A 17,443-nucleotide genomic window follows, 5' to 3' on the forward strand; every position below is an offset into this window, starting at 1 on the left:
CTCTGGCGACTTCGGCCGCCCGTCAGGTTTGCAGGACAGCCTGTTTCACCTCTCACCCCGAAGTGCATTTTCTAGGGTATGGCTTCAGAGCGCTGCCAGGCAGCTGTGCGCCGTTGCTTGTAGCGACGGGAGAGGGGACTTGCCAGCCGGCCTCTCCCGCCGGCGGAAGCCCAGGCAGCCGCCTCAGGGCTCCCGCCAAGCCCGCCTCAGCCCCGCCACTGCCCCTCAGCGCGACCCGGCGAACCCGCCGCCCGCAGCCTGGCCTCCCCACGGGGCTGAAGGCGGTGCCCGCCCCGGGGAGGGAGGGGACGGCTGCCACCTCCTCAGCCGCGGGCACAGCGGCTCCGGTGGGGCGGGGTTTGCCGTCTCCTCCTCTTCCTCCCGCCCTCACTCCCCCATATCATGGCGGCCCCGGCACTGACCTTCGCCCGCAGGTTATGCTGGTGGCCGCTCCGCGAAATAAGGTGAGCCCCGATCGTACTTGCACCGTCCCTGTGGCCGGGGGTTCTGGCGCAGTCCTGCCTCGGGGAGGGACCGCTCCGTGAGCCGCTGTCTCCCCGCCGCCTTGCCGGGGTGAGTGGCTAGCAGCGGGCCCGGGGCGGCCTTCCCCCTCCCGCCGCCCTGCTCCTCCGAGGCTGCCCGGCGGAGCCCCCTCACAGGGGTCGGGGGCTCAGGGGGAGGCTGGGGGCAGGCAGCGGCAGGGCCGCGGGTGTAAGTGTCGTGGGGCGGCGGGAGGGCCGGCCGTTGCTCAGGCCTGGGCAGCCCCTCTCCCTCCAGCCAGGGCCTGGCGTGGAAACCAGGTGCCCTCCTGCCTGTGCTGCCTGATGAACTGCGTTAACTTTCTCTGTATGGCCCATACGTACGTAGTTAATGTGTAGGACGAGACATTGCTTTCATCCTGAGACGAGGGAGATCGGAGAGGGCGAAGGAGAGGGACCCTTCTAGCCATACTGCCTGCCTTTTAGGTGATTGAACACCCTGTGGCAGTGGGAAAACTGTGTCTGATGCCCTCCTGGAACAGGGCCTACACCGTCCTATTTCTGTCTCCTGAGGCAAATGTTTAGCCCCCAAAGAAACTGTTGATTGGGCTGGGAGTAAGGCATCTGAAACCATACTGAAATGCGGAGAAGAATGTGTGATTCTATGTTTTCTTGGGTTTTTTCCCCTCATCAGTCTCAGGAAAACAGCTTAATTGTGTGTCCAACTAATTAAGGCTTCTTGCTAAGACTACTCTGGCTTTCTAAATAGTGATGTAATATCTGCTGTGGTGTGTCTTTATTATGTATCGCTTTTAAGCTGTTTCCAAAGAAAGTGTTGCGTGCAGTAGTGTGCACCGTGGCAGCTGTGCACCTTCAGTGTTCGTTGGGCTGTGGGAAGCAGCGAGGATTGCTTGACTTGTGAGTAGACTTAGAATTGCGGGATTGCAATTTTTATTGAAAATGGTTAAATTGGAAAGTCTACTGTAAAATTGCTTGTGTATGAATAAGAATCACAAAGTATGTCAATTTGTAGAATTTCCTCTTCCTATCAAAAATAGCTTAATACTCAACGAAAAGTAAGCATTTAGTGTGTTAAGTATACTCAGTAAGCAAGTTCCTAAGTAGAATAGTGAAGCAAGCATCATCATACCAATAGATTAAAGACCTGTGATACTCTGATTGTTAACAACATGCAAATTCGAAAGTTATAATGCACCCTTTCATAAGTGAAAGGCTTTTACTCAAGTATCCCAACTATCTCCATTAGGCATGAGTGCATCTTGACCAGAAAACTGTAGTTATTTATGCATTAAAGTGTAATATTTTTCCTCACAGAGCTTTGCAAGCAATTATTTGAAATGTGTACATCAACATCTTAAGATACAGAGAGAAACAAAGAGAATGCGAACTGTGTGATCAGCATGACTTCTGCCCTAATTTCAAAAAAAGAACTCTTTAGGCAAGCTTTCTAGAGATAAATACTAATTTAATATAGCTAAGTTTTTACAATGAGAGGGAGGGAAAGTAATTCTAAATTGGAAAACATGTAAAAGACTGGCCTGCTGGACATCATTAGGCTAGTGGAGTCAGATGTATTTGAAACGGCAAGATTCTGTATGTGAAATAAGGTCATAAATCAATATTAATAATGGGTTAATGTTTTTGTATATAATCAGATATAACACAAAAAAGGTGCAATTTTTCCAATGGTGGAACACCAGACAGGTGGACTTTATTTTCTATAGCAGCAGTATACTAGCAGAATTATAACAAAGACACTGGCAGCCTTGCTGCACCAATGAATTTAGGAAGCTTTTTTTGCAGTCTGAACTAAAAGAAGGCATATCCATGGAGCACTGGGAGAGGAAGACTCATACAAATATAAGGGCAAAACGCAAGAATTCCTATTACTTTTTTTGGTTTGGGTTTTGTTTTTTAACTACGCAGGACATTCCTAATCCTTTCAGACCTGGACTTGTGAGTTCCATGGGCTCTTCTCCTGCATGCCCACTTCTTGTCCTGCCCTGTCACAATATCTAATTTTTCCAAGTCTGAATTTGCCTGAGGAGGGGGAACGCTGACACAAATGCACATTCAGAAGAGTCTTACTGGGGCTGTAGCCATTTGACAGTGTTTGCATTCAGCTGTTTGAGATTGGAGGCTCCACTGCTATGAGGTAGGCTGTAGCTGCATTTACTGCAGGTCAGACCACTGGGAGCAGAACGTTTGCTGCTGGGAAACCGGCATCCATGCTATCCTTGTTTTGGGGGTTTCCTTCAGGCTGGTTGTAGTATGATCCCAGCACTGAATGCCTTTCAGTGGCTGGAGGACATCTCCCTACTTTATGTAATCTAGAACGGATCTAACTTGTATGTGCCAAGACAGATCTGCAGCACAAACCAGGGGAATGGAGTTGGCATCAACTTAGAGATTTGCTCCAAGAGTACTCTCCTGGTCCAAACTAAGTAACATAGTCACACCCTAACTTCCTAGTTGGTACAGTTATCTCAGCAACTTTAAAGGAGGTCAGATCTTATCAAAGATCAATCTTTCCATGAGCTACTCTTTTATTTCTCAGCAGGTCTGAAGAGCCTTTTTCAGAGGAGTGCTATTAAATGCTGGTCTTTAAATAAAGTGAATTAAAAAATGGCTAATTTTCTCTTAAGCTGCTGGCTTGTCCTTGCTTGTGTGGCCTTGTTGGTCTCTGCCCATGCCTGGAACACTTCATGCTTACAGTATATCTGTCTTTACTACACTATCTGCTCTTCAGCTTGGGAGGCAGCAATCTTAAGGGTTCAAGTTCACTTCTGTCCTGGCTTTTGAGCAGAGTCCCAAATCTCTTTTTGGCTTCCCTGCATCATTTCATGATAAAATATCTGCATGTTTACAGCCCACCCACATGGCAGAAGCTCAGGTGCTATTAAGTCCCAGCACAATATGCAACAGTCCTTATTCAGTCTCTGCAGCCCTTTTCTGTTTCTGCCTGGGAATTAATTGAACCTGCTCTCTGAATTGCTTATCCTTTACTTGGTAGTGCAGTTGCATTCTTTGGTCATTATGTCCTGGGCCCTTTGATACATTTACGGCAAAGCAGGACGTTATAACCCTTGCATCTCCTCCTTTTCCTGTCTCTGACTGCAGACCTTATAGCTCTTATCTGCCTTCCCTCCCACTAAGCCAATCAGATGTAAGGTCCTGAGAAAAGGCCCAGGGGGTTTGTCTTTGCCGTGGAACTCTGCGCATTATGAGAACTCCTCTGTTGAGGGTGGAGGAAGAACTGGTCTCTTGCAGCTGAGAGATTATTTCTGGCTTCATCTAATGGCTGTGCTCTGGGGCCCCTCTCAGTGAGAAAAGGCTCAGTATTCCAGGTTATTCCATGAAAATACTTCTTTATTGCTGTTAACAGTCTATCGACTGCATCATGTTTTTTTGTTTGCTTGCCTTTAGTATGTGAGGAGGATGTAAACACAGTCTTCCACTGCAACAGATACGCGATAGTTTCCTGCATTTGGGCATAATTGCAGATGTCAGAACGCCCAGAGTACATGTAAGCCTTGCCTTGTGGAAAACCTCTGAGGCTACTATCATCCTGGAGATGACCAGTAAGTTTGGTGGTATCCCTTCTTCTGTCCCGTTTCCTTTTTCCAGGCTTGGCCACGAGGAGCTAATCGGCCTCGGAGGGAGTCTGCCTGGTATCCCTGAAGAGGGAAATGTCTAGTCCTTACTGTCAATCCTATTCAGATAGCTGTGGTTGGATACAGACATACAAGTTTTAGTAGCTTTGTTCTGATACTCCCTTGCCGGCTGAGCAAAAATTATACTATGGCTTCTTCAATTCTCACCCACTTTCCTGCTGCCAGGCCCTATTTCTGTACTGCAGCAGCTGCTCTCCTTCTCTTTCCTACTGTCTGCTGTCACCCCCAATCCAGTCCCCTTTTACAAGAAGGAGGTCTGGATTTTTGTAGTGTTGCTCTCAAGTAATATATCAGAGTATATTCTTAAAAACCCTGTTTGCTAACACTCCTGAGTCTTCTCTGGGTCTGTACCAAAACCTCTGGTGCTGGCAGTAGAAGTTGCTTTTATGCCTGAAACTTTTGCCTAGATGTTAGGTCTTGCCTGAGTTGGATATGGTTTCCCTCCTAATCTGAGTGTGGCATAGGCAGCAGGTGTCCTGCAGCCTCCTGAATGTCTGCCCACCAATTTCCCCATCTGCTAGCAGTCGGGTGGGAATGCATCCTGGCATGTTGACATAGGAAATGTGTCCATGTACAGGGTTGTGTGTTATCCACAGCACAAAATGCATACCCTGATCCTACACCAGGGAGGCCCTGTGGAGTATGCTTTTTACTCCCTGTTGCTGTGTTACATGGGCTCTTGTGTTTTGGTTTCCGAGTCTTTTAAGTCATGCCTCTTGGTGCTATGTCTCAGGCTGTACTAGCTTGCCTTGCTCAGCTGTTTGCTATTCCCTATCAGCCAGCCACAATTTTCTTGGGACAGATTTCTGTTTATCAGCTCTCCTTGGCGTACGCTGGATTCTGTAGGTCTCTGGTGCTCTGCTCTGCTCCTCCTGCTCAAGATAACTGCTTATCTTTTCAAACTTCCCTTCAGTAGGTCAGGCCTCTAGTTCTAGTTGATGCTTGTGAGCCAAGTTGTCTTGCCCAGCCTTTGACTAACTGTGGACTACAGATCCTTGCCTGACCACCAGAAAACCAAGCAGAGAACATAACTGCCTTGATTTTAAACCTCTTCTTTTTTTTTTCTTCTTTCAAGCTTAGTCTTTTCTGTCTTGGTGCAAGTCAATAAAAAGTTTACAGAGTTCATCATATTTCCCTTACTTTTTAAGTAGTAATAATTTTCTCTTTATCTGTATTTAATAAAAAAAAAAAATCACCTTCTTTCCTTTCTTGAAACCTTGCCCAATTTGACTTTTGCAGTACCTTTTTGCAAAATACTGGTAAGATCAGCTTCCCCTAACATTGTGACTGTAAGGTAACTTTCAGAGTCTTTCAGAAAGGGTCTTCATACCACTGATGAATCTTGAATTTCTCTTCTTCTTTAAGGGTTGGGATTGTGAAACATAGCCATTAGAGTAAACTCATCCACTGTCTTTTGAATACTGAGCCTACCTAGTCAATGAAAAACAAACAATTAGATTTTTTAATGGGAGGCTTTTTCTGCAAATACTGATGTTAATTGCATGAGTTATTACATCTTGTTTGCACATGCTGGTTTACCAATACAACTTAAAAGACGAAAGGTAGTGGTGAAATGATTGAACAGTTGTCCAGAAAAGCATCTTAATAAACTTATGTACTTATTTAAGCACCCTATTAAACTGTTTTGAACAAAAATACACGCAGCAGTTAAAATCAACAAAACAAAATCTGGAGGAGCAAGCTCACTAACTGTATGTAATGGAGCCGGATTTGACGGTTCACAGCTAACAGCAAGCTAAGGTGTCTGGAAGTCTTGAAGATGGATTGGCTTGGAACACAGCTTTGTGTTATGGTTAACTTGCTTTGAAGCAGCTGTTCATTGTGACCTTGTCAGCTTTGTCTGCTTAAGTCAGTGATCACTAGGTGGTTCTGTAGCAGCTTTGCTGTGGCGTTCAAAAGAATCTGCTAATGTGGATGCAAATAAGGTGGTGGTGAACTACACTTCTGGCCGTTGAATCTTGCTAGGCTTCAACAGCCATTCTCCTGAAAGTGGGCTCTCAGGTAGATCCCACTTGACATGAGGAAGCACAGTTTCTTTCTGCCCTTGCTGTATAAGATTTCTCTCCCCATCAGAAGTTAGTTATGACTTTCTCAAGGAGAATGTAAATACATTTTCAAATCTTTGTGTTTTTTTTTTTAATTTAATATGGTGCTAGGAATGAATTTTGAGCTTTTGCTAGGGTAGAAGATGCTGTCTTTGAATAGGACCATTCTAAGAAGCTACTTATTTCTCTTTTCCCTTGTATTTCTCCCCCTGTGCAAATTATGTTCTGTCTGCAACTGCGATCTAGTGAAGAGAGCAAGTAAGCTATACTTCATTCTTGCATAGCAGTCTTCATTAGGATGGAAATTGGTCTATTTGTTTCTAGCAAAATTTTTGGAACATTGCACATATGAAGAAATGAAAAACACTTGAATGTCAGGAATTCAGAATTAGTAGTGCAAAACATGACATTCTACTTGGGCTTGATATGCACACTTCATTCACTGTAGTGAACCTTGTTTACAAGTAACCATCATTTATAGTAATGCCAAAGTAGACCCTAGAGGTTTCACTGGTAGTTATCCTTGTTAGAGTGAAGATTCAGTCTTCATACAGAAGATTGAACCAGTTATGTCAGTCTCTTCTTTTTTTTCCTTTTCTTTTAATTGTTGTATTCAGCATAAGAATAATTGTGATTTTTTTTTCCCATTTTGTTACTGTTCTATTTAAAAAGAATAATTTAAACGTTGATCAATGTGAAATAATCTGCCTAAAACTATTATATATTGATATTCAGTTCAGTTTGGATGTTTCTTCATTATTCTGATACAGTAAATGATTGAGCCTTTCTATTGTGATGGGCCCACTGATTACAGCTAACGTTTTGCAGGTTCCCTTGAAGTTCATTGTAATAAAATTTGGACTGTAATCAGTAAACTCCAGCAAAAACTGTGAGCTAAGATTTTTAAGGGTCTTGTTAAAGCATCCTTTATTTCACAGAGAAACAGAAACCATTGCTAAGTAACTCAGTACTAGATACTCCACCAGAAAAGAGGAAGCAAAAGCTCTCTTGGAATGTGTTCTGGTTAAGGCTTCTTTCTTCCATCAAAACTCAGGCTTTAAGTCACTGAATAAATGGTGCTATTTGGCTTTGGAGAGGTCTGGCAGTGATTAACATGTAGCAACTTGATAATTTGCCAACATCCTGGTTTTTAAATTATCCTGGCAGTAGTCTTTATCACTGAAAGCAATGATATTAAAGAAAAAAAACAACACTCTTACAATTGTCTGAATAGTATTTTATCAGCTAGTGCTTTTAATACGAGCAGTGTTAAGTAATGCAGGTTAGCCAGCCATGGAAAGGAGACCATAAGCATTGTTGGTGAGCTAATAACTTCATTATTTTGTTCATAGGCTGCTGACTTTTCATGTTGACATAAATACCTACAGAAAGGATAACAGCACTAGATAACAGTAAATTCAGTAAGTAGACAGATTTCGTTTGAGCTGAAATCCAGAGAGAACTAGTGTAGTATTTTCTTACGTTGTTGTTTTGCAGTGTGTATGAAACTACCTTTTTTCTGATAACATGGAGTAGTCCAAGTGGAAACTTCTGTGATCCAGTCAGTGAATGAAGTCTATTTTAATTGAAGATTAAATGGAAATTATCACTGTGTTAATTTAGAAACAAGTAAACACAACTTTGCCCTCAGTGCTATCTGACCACATAGTTCATAGTAGGTTTTTGACTGTGTTAGTACAAAGCCATGTTTAAAAACAAACAAACAAACTAAAACCCCCACCCCCAAAACCAAAAATTTCCTCCTATTTGAATATCGTAAAGTCCTTTTAACCTGCTCACAAAAGTGTTGTCTTCTATTGGCATCTGACTCCCCAGGGGGAAAAGGTTTTTTCCTCTTCTCTTCTTCCCCCCCTGCTTTTTTCAATTTTCTTCTCCCCCCGCCCCCCATAATCTTATTGCTCTGACAAAAATAAGGTTAGGTTGGAGAAGGAAGCAACACAAAAGCTGTCCCTTGTAGGTCCTGACATAATTCTTGATATTTCACATATTTTGTCTGTAGCTAGGGTAGCTTGCAGATGAACCTCTCTCCTCGTGGCAGAGGGCATGTGCATCCACCCTTCATCCCAGCCTGGTCTGTGATTGTCTGAGCAATGGCAGAGGGTGGACCTTCGCTTTTAGCAAGTGTTATGATTTCAAGGAGTTCATACTGTACTTTGCTCTGTGAAAGATCTTCACTAATTTAGGCAGCCAGTAGTTTGGGGGATTTCTTTTTTCTGTCATGATCCTGCAGATTGATCTTTATGATTGGACTTCCTGGCTACAAAGACTGGATGAGTGCATTCATCTCGCTACTGTTTTTGTCCTTGTATGTAGATTGACTTACAGAGTGAGCCTGCCAGCTGAGAATTTAAACAGTCATAGTTCAATAGCAAATGTAGTCTTCCTATTTTCTGAGTGTCCTAGAACAGATCATTCCAATTCCTCCCCTGAAACAGCCTCTGAAGGGTTTCACATGAAGCCTAGAAGAGCTGTAGCTTCAACGTCTGGTCTAGAGATGAACTGTTAAAGTTAGCGGGCTGCTTGTGTACTACTTCGATATAGCTAGCAGGTTAAGTGTATTTGTTTTTCAGAATCACAGACTGGTTGAGGTCGGAAGGGACCTCTGGAGGTCATCTGGTCCAACCCCCCCTGCTCAGGCACCTAGAGCTGGTTGTCCAGGACCATGTCTGGACAGATTTTTAATACCTCCAAGGATGGAGACTCTACCACCTTCCTGGGCAACCTGTGCTAGCGCTTGGTCACCCTCACAGTAGGAAAGTGTTTCCTCATGTTCAGGAGGAACCTCCTGTGTTTAAGTTTGTGCCCATTGCCTCTTCTCCAGTTGCTGGGCGCCACTGAGAAGAGATTGGCTCCATTCTCTTTACACCCTCCCTTTTGGATATTTATAAACATTAATCACATCCCCCCAGAGCTTGTTCTTCTGTAGGCTGAACAGTCCCAGCTCTCTCAGCCTCTCTTCCTATGTGAGATGCTCCAGTCCTTTAATCATCTTTGTGGCCCTTTGCTGGACTCTTTCCAGTATGTCCGTATTTCTCTTGTACTGGGGAGCTCAGGACTGGACACAGTAATCCAGGTGTGGCCTCACCAGTGATGAGTAGAGGGGATTCCATTCTTAATTGGGAATAAAAATTATTTCTTGAGGATTAGATTGTGTTGTATGGATTCTTGCTGACTCTTTGGCCATCCAAAAATGTGGCTACTGTTTTTGCAGTAATGTGCTCTGATAATATTTATGGTATAAGAGGTATGTAGCTTGTACAAGACACAATAATTCTTGAATAATTTGGTCCTTAGAAGCCAACCATTAAATCGGAGTAAAATCTTTATTTCAGGTATGCTATTGTTTTATACCATGATAAATGTGCTTGTAAAATGCTTCAAACACTTCAGTATAGCAAGCCTGTTCCTGGAAAAAAAAGAATCTTTCTGGTTGGTTTTGTGTTGTTTTTCTTAATTGCCAGTAAGATGCCAGACGAAACACACTTTTGTTCTGGGGAAGAACTTCCAAGTTATTTGCGTTGTCAGCCACTTTCCCAGACCAATAGTTCTTCATAATCTCTGCAATGACAGCAGAAGCCAATATGACTCTGTACATTTTCATCCCCACTAAAAACTGCCATAATCTAACATGCCTCTGTCCTGGGAGCTGCTGCTATAGGTGCAGCCTTCGAAATGCTATGATTTAAGCTTTTTACAGTGTTTTAGTAAGACATGACTATTTCATGTCTTTTCTAAAAGTGATGTTCTCCATTTCATTTCTAAAAGTGATGTTCTCATCACTACACTTTGTAGTGTGTCACATCTACAAGCTCAATTGTTTTCTGATAAAACTAAGAGCAAGGTATATTACAGAGGGTATCCAAAGAGAAGGTTATCAATTGGAAGTTGATGAAACTTTTCAATAACATTGTTGTTCACAGAGCAGCTGTAAATTCTGCTGTGACAGAAATGCACTTGCAAGTCTTGCATGTATGCAAGAACTTTAGCTCTGAGCCCAAGTCACCATCAGATTTTTATCGAGTAAATTGGCCCAAGTCTTTACAGGACACCTGTAAGTTTGTCTGGTTGTGGGTGCTGGAAATAGTGCCAAAACCAAGAGCAGTGTGCTACTTGGTGTTTAGACCTAATCTGTTTAATTCTAAATTATCTGAAATAATTCTGGATTTGGACAAGATAAGCCATTGACAAATACTGCTTCGTTACTGTCATATAGCTTGTTCAGTATTCTTTGTGTCCATCCCCATTATATCTAGGTGTCATGGATTCAGGAGAGAAAGTAAGCTTCAGACAAATTGTTTGTCACCTTTCACTGGTTCAGCTGAACTAGCAGAAGTGTTGGTGGGTTTTCTAATGCGGATGGGGGCTCCAGCTGGTTGTATCCTTGGGAGAAACCTACCTACCTTGGCCAAAAGCCATGAACATCAAAGTGTACGCTTTCTTGCTCTCCATACAGTCAGCAGGATTTGTCCCCAGAAGCCAAACAAAAATGGCTTTTTCCATTCTCCATTAGCAGCAAAATTATTTTGAGTGTTTGTTTTTAACTGTTTTGTTAAAGTCACCTTGGATAAGGATGTGTAAAGAACCTATGTGGGTTTGTTGCTCTCCAAATACTACAATGATCTCTGAGTGATTCTCAGCAAATGTCATGTGTATGAGTATCACAGCTCTATATTTTTCTGCTAACATTCATGTTTATAACTTTCAAATGTGCTTCAGAGGATATCTGTCTAAATCTTCCTTCTTGCAGAGATGTCTTACATGGACTGAGGGTGTACAGGAAATTCTCTCCATGTCCAGTTAACTTAAGTCTGCTGGAAAGAGAGAGCTCTTGCAGAGATTTCATGTGATCCCATTTTCCCTCCCAGCAGCTGCGATGAGAGAGAATATTAACTGTGCCTGCGAATAGCAGCCCATTTCAGAGCTCGATGAATGGTAATTTAGGTCTTTGATTCTTAGCTGTTCTTTAATATTGAAGAAAAACTATCAAGCACAGCTGAACCACTTACATTAAACAACAATGATTCAGCACTTCAATTTGCCAACAGATACATCATTATCTTCTAGTTTTTATATGTCAAAACAGTGTAGGAGTGTAAAATAGTAAAAGCCAATAAGGATTTGTACACCAAACTTGTGTTTAGAACAACTATTGCAATGTTCTAATGTAAAGGAGGAAGTAATTTGACTTTCATTTCTTTCTGTTTATTAAAGCAGCAGTAAGTGAAGTGGTTATAGAGTATTTGCACTGATCTTTTCTGCTAGCTAGATATATTGGAAATACCAGAACACTAGAAGCATTCCTCTTACCTGATAGCAATACATTTTAGTTACTCCATACTGGCTACAGTACAATGGCGTACTGCCAGGGACTGTGTTGGTAGAAAATAAATATCCCTCCCTGTTGTTATGTTTTTTTAGGAAAATTGGAGTTCTGTCTACTGAGACATCAACACCTCCATGTTATCACCTTGATTAATAAAACTTTGTGTTTCCCCAAGTGAACCAAATGCATTGATACCTAGAGAATAACCTTGGTGCTGATAAGACTTACTTAGGCTACTACTGGTTTTTGGTCTAAGAGGTCATGTGCTTGTTATAATAGGCCTTTCCAGGGGCCTCGTGAACAGTAGCGTTGCTTTACCAAACAGACCTGTGCATTAGTTCTTGCTGCATGAAGAAATAAAACGACTCTGGCTGCTAAGCTGGTGATAACCTACTGCTAACCTGCTGCGACCTCCTAACTTGGATCACTGCTAACCTACTGCCATGATGTATGTTAGCAGGTGATAGCAATGTAGGACTCAACAGAGTGAGCCTATGAACTTATGTGGGGAAAGCACAGACTGCTTTGTGTGCAGTAGTTACTGCAAGTTAGTTGGCTTGTTGATTGTAAGGTGTAAAAGTTGCTGTCATGAAAAGTGTGGGGTTTTGGGTTTAACTTGAAGTAACTCAATTATTTAACTGTTTCCTTCTTTTGTAGTTGCTAGATATTAGAAAATACGCCAGTTACTGAAATTTGAGCAGACAAACATTGTTAGAGGCAGTCTCTGCTTCTCCATCTTCTGAATGAAGACTGAATTTCATCTGCCTGTGTTCTGAATTGTTTTACTTTTAACTAATGGAGGAGGATTTTGAAAGAGGTCCATACAAATGAGGGGAAGTAGAAGTTTTCACATGGGATGGTTATGGAAGCAGGTGCAGGCTTTTTCAAGATGACAGAAGGTGCAAAGGACAATGTTCATGTGTCAAATATGGTTACTCCACATTTCCCAGTGTAAGAGAAGAAACTTGAAAGGATAGGACTAGAAATTAACAGCTGAAGTAATTTGACTTTATTAGTGTAAGAACTGTCAAGCTGAGGTTTCTTTAGTATGACACCATCCCTGCCTACTATACAACTCCTATTTGTAAGAAAGCTTGTCTGTACAACTTACAGGCATACTGCTTTCCACCTAAAAGTCTGACAAGATATTGTAACAGACATCGTATTCATTTGATAGACACTCATGAAAAACAACATAATTCTGTAAGGAGGAAAAAAGAAACGACCCGAAAAGATTATATGACAAGAAATAGTGTGTATAGTCAAATGATCTGAAGTTCTATGGGAGAAGCCTGTAACAGGATAGCATAAAGAAAGAGAGGGTTGCTTTGCTTCTGCAGCTGGAAGAACCTCTGCCCATAAATTATGTATTAATTAACCATCCACCCCCCCACATACCACTCCTTTTTTTCTCCAACAGCAAAGGAGGAATGATTGCTCCAAACGTGCCACAGGCTGCTCAGTTTGCTTTAGCAAACTCTTTTCCTAGCTCCGCTCTAGGTAGCTTGTATGGAGACAGTAACTGGAGTACTGAGGGATATGGCAGAAATTTGACATTAGCCCTGTCCACCTTCAGCTGTGTGGGGAAAGCTCTTACATTACCGTATAAGTGCTCAGGCTCTGTAAAAAAAATTTAGGAATCCTTAATGTGACATTATTATGTAGATAAATATCTGTTTGGATTCAGTAGTATAACCAATGGCATGATGATTTGCGCAACCTGCAGATTAAAATTTCTAATAATTTTTATGTTAGCAATGTAGACAGTAGCTTCCTCTCGCTCAGCAAAATAAAGTGAAGTACAACTTTATTGCATGCAGAAAATACTGCAAGTGAATATGGAAAACAGTAACGTTATTTTCCTAGTTACCAAGAAAGCTACGAAATAGTGGTACTGCTAATGCTTTGCTCATTGTCATTATTTAGTTATCAACCTTTCTTTTTCCTTTTTTAATCTTCTTTTTAGAGATTCTGATATGAAGTCTTGGGGGAAAAAATAAGAGGGGTTAGTGTATCGGGTTGAATTTCTTTTTCCAGATGATCCACTTATTTTCTCACAGTTGCAGTTTAAATACTCACAGTTGATGTGATTGCTAACGGTGGCAACCTTTCCCACCAGCTCTGCTCCTGCATCCCTTGATGTTGCCAAACTAATGATCAAGGGTTGCTATTCCTTCTCTAGATCCCTTTCTTTCTCCTCCATGGAGAAAAATCAGGATAATTCTGAGGGAGGATCAAAATGGGAGAAGTGCTACTGAAAGAGGGGGACTGAAGACTGATACTCTGCTTGGAGCAGGAATACTCCATAGTCAGGTGCCAGCAGGCAAGAATTACCCTAGTCACCCCACCAGGGAGGGCTTGTGGTTCCTCTGCTGTGGATGTGTATCCCAACAGTAGGACAGGAAGTGAGGAGGTCTCATTTGGTTGCTCTCCTGCTTGACTTTGGAGCAGCCTCTTGGAGCAGTGGTTGCTGGTGCCAGAGAAGACCTGGTGAAGCGTTTGGGATAAGTTTCGGACTCATGAACCTTGTAGAACAGTTGAGGCTCTGGCTGGTGCCTCAGAAATGGTGATTGGCCGGGCTGGGCAACATGTGCTGTCTCTTCTGTGCAGGGACTCTGGAGAGGCACAGAATCAGAAGCTTGGTTTAGGTTCTAACCAAACACTTGGTGCCTTGATGTTTGTAGGAGTTGATTGCTTTGTATCCTAACTAAAAAAAAAAAAAAAAAAAAAAAAAACAACCCACAAAAAAAACCAGCAAAACCCATACAACTCTTTCTACAGTAACAGCAGCAAAACAGTATTTTGTTTAACTTTTCTCTTAGATGGAAAGAACATGAGCGGAAATATTGCCGCTTTATGTTGCTGTAATACCAGGTCTGTGTGAAATGGCAAGGGGCAGTTGCCGTGCTGCTCAGTGTTCTACATGAGGAATGTATGGAAAGAGCAGTGCAAAAGATCACAGTGCCTCGAGATAGTGATGATGGCAAAGAAGAGATGTCGTATGCGTTAATCTGAAGTATTACACATAATGTACAAAAGATATCCACATCTTGTATTAAACGCATGTTCCAGGATTCATCTGAGTGACAGTTTAATGTACTGCTTATTTCTGTCTGCCACTTCCTATTCTTTTTTCTTCCTTGTCTCTCTAACGCTAGTTACAATAATGTGAAATGAGCATTTTCCAGTTCTGTCAGGAGTTTTAACCCCACATGTTTCACCCACTGCTTTTAATCCTAATAGGATTTTTAACTGCTTTTGTCTGTGCTTTATTTCCCCAGGATCTACTAATGTTTAAAAGAAAACCTTTATTAAGTAAATGGAAGATGGATTTCAGGTATATCCATCCCTTTCTTTTGCTGAGCATGTCTGATGTTTGCTATGCAAAGAGATCTTTTGGCTTCTGCTTAGTCTTCATGAGGAAACTGCTAAGTTGCTTTAAAAGTTAAAAAGTGAGCAGACAGCATTTTACAAAAAGTTGGTATTTTTAACTCTATATTATGAAGTCCTTGTGCAAGTGACAGAACTACACTGTAATGAGGGGCCCTGTCTTTAACAGTCTTTGCTAAACAGTGAGAAACTACTTTCAGTGTAATTGACTTTAAAAATCTTAAACATTCAAACATAAGACTCTTAATTATCAGGAAAATAGACATTTATGTGAAGAGGTAGAATGAATAGGATGGGATGGCCTTGCAAGATATCTAGAGTGACTGAATGGGAACAAAGAGATGTCCAAGGCAAGGGAATAAACATGATATGATTGTCAGCCTGAATGTTTCAGGTTCAGGCGGTGATGCCCAGGATTTATTTCTTTTTTCAGAGCGTACCGCTTGCGAAGTACCAAGTGAATGATCTTGCAGGAGTGTGCAGGTATTTGTCGTGGACTTTGTGGCTGTTCTGCCAAGTTGTGACTCCTCTTACTTCTCTCTCTGGTGGGAGCTGGCTTTTTTTACCCAGCTGGGGAGGTTGCCGGGCCTTCACCATTCTTCCATGGGTGCCAGTACAACAAAGGTAACTTGTAGCAGTGGGGCAGTGGCAGCTAACTGCCTGCAGGGTGCAGGGCAATAAAGAGAGGAAACTTTGCAAAGGAAATAATTCAGCTTTGTGGGCAGCAAATAGATGAGAAGGGGGAATACAGAGGGGGTTTTGATTGCCTTTTCTAGGCTTCTTTTTCTGCTTGGATTGAAACAAATGCAAGTTCAATACCAGTAGTTTGTAGGTCAGGTTCCCGGCTCGCTGCCTGCCTTGTGTGGTTTCAGTGAGGCCGCTAAAATGAGGCATGGATTTGCTCAGTGAGGGAGTAAGAAGGATTCAGTGTCACAGCAAGGGAGCAGCAGATGGAGGGAGTAAGTCCTCCCCATAGGAGGCTACAGCCGCCCCTCCTGCTCCTCAGTCTGGGATTGTGGCACAGCGTCACTGTGTGATCCCAGAGATGGCAGTTCTGTTGCGTGTGCTGACATGTGTCGAGTCGTCTCCACTTCATTCTATGTGATCTACTTGGGGTCAAGGAGCTTTGCTCCTGCTATTCGTTTATCTCTCTAAAGAATGAGGTCCTGCCCAAGATTAATAAATTATGAAATAACTTAAGTTTTCCTTTGCATTTTTATCCTTTGTTATTTTAATAGATAAATAGTGGCAGTCAGCTTAGTCTTAGCGTGTTGAGAACTGGTGATCGTCACTAATGTACACTAAATGTCCTCTGAGATCAGAAGGCAGAGAGAAAGGAGTGAATCATAGCTATCTTGCAGAGAACTCAGCTACAAGCAGCAAGGAAGAACTAAAGAGGCCTTTTCTTATGAACTTTAGACTTTAATAAATGGCTAAGTTGCACAATCTCCTGTTACAAAGCAGTAGGTAAGGAGGAAAAGAAGAATGAAAGATGGAGTATTTGAAGTGGATAGATGATATATTTTACCCAGACATTTTTGTAGCTAAGAGGTAAAACTGGGTATAACCAAACTGCAAAGGAAAGTAGCTCTGAGTCTGGACTTAATGAAAGATCATTCCACTTTTCCCCAGCCAGATTTTCTTATTCACCTAATTGTTTTCTCATCCTCTTCTAACTTGACCACTTTGTATTCTTAATAAGGAAGAGAACTTGTGACTTGCTAAATGCCAAAACCCCATAACCCTGAATATATGTGCCTACGTACCTTCAGGCTGGCTGTTATGCTGTTCCCATCTCCCCAACTGCCCATCCTCAACTCTTGTTAATTTATGGTCACTATCAAATTGTATATAAAAGAGATTCTTAAAGCTTGTTTATAATATTGGCTGTAGTCACTGGAATGAAGTCCAGATTGTCAAACATGTTGTAAACCCAAATTTCCCTTTTTAAACGTTGCATCCACTTCAGTATAGTCACTGCCTAGGCTGACCAAAAAAAAAATTTGTATCAGGTACATGGATCATCTTGGGAACAGCAGCATTCAAGTAGTTGCAAAGATGGCTAGCAAAATAGGAAGGGAAAAAAAAACCACAACCAAAAGAAACCGCTAGTCATCTTCCTGCACTCTCATTTTCTTCCTGTAAAAGTGACTTTAAAAACATGTTCGGGGATAGGATCTGAAAGCGAGCATCATGTTCTGTGACTCCAGGACAGACTAATCAAAGAAACTCATTAGTAAAAAAACTTGTATCTATATCCATTTAGGTACACTTTTTCCTGACAAAGGGCTTTTATTGTTGCTGGAGGTGAAATCCACAAGTTGGCTAAATAGCCTCCCAGTTGGTTAAGTGATAAACTTGTTAAACTCTGACAGAGTCTTTGGAACACATCGGTTTGAATGTTAGTTAAGCTGGCAGATGGTTAACCCACATCTGTCTGGGTGCACTGCTTTCTTAATAAAGGCCTAC

General features: G+C 42.0%; 1 protein-coding gene across 5 annotated transcripts in view; it reads left to right on the forward strand.

Moving 5' to 3' along the window:
- Positions 1 to 367: 367 nt before the first annotated feature.
- Positions 368 to 17,443, forward strand: part of ECI2 (enoyl-CoA delta isomerase 2) — a 33,662-nt gene continuing 16,586 nt past the window's right edge. Inside the window, exons 1-2 of one of the 5 annotated variants that reach the window (XM_059836211.1) lie at positions 387 to 464; positions 14,866 to 14,921. In XM_059836211.1, the coding sequence (XP_059692194.1) occupies positions 438 to 464; positions 14,866 to 14,921 (83 nt within the window). In that variant the 5' untranslated portion in view covers positions 387 to 437. The other 4 variants (XM_059836212.1, XM_059836214.1, XM_059836215.1 and 1 more) reach the window with 4 other exon arrangements.

This window comes from Gavia stellata, chromosome 3 (assembly GCF_030936135.1).
Source record: "Gavia stellata isolate bGavSte3 chromosome 3, bGavSte3.hap2, whole genome shotgun sequence".
In the NCBI taxonomy this organism is placed as follows: Eukaryota; Metazoa; Chordata; class Aves; order Gaviiformes; family Gaviidae; genus Gavia; species Gavia stellata.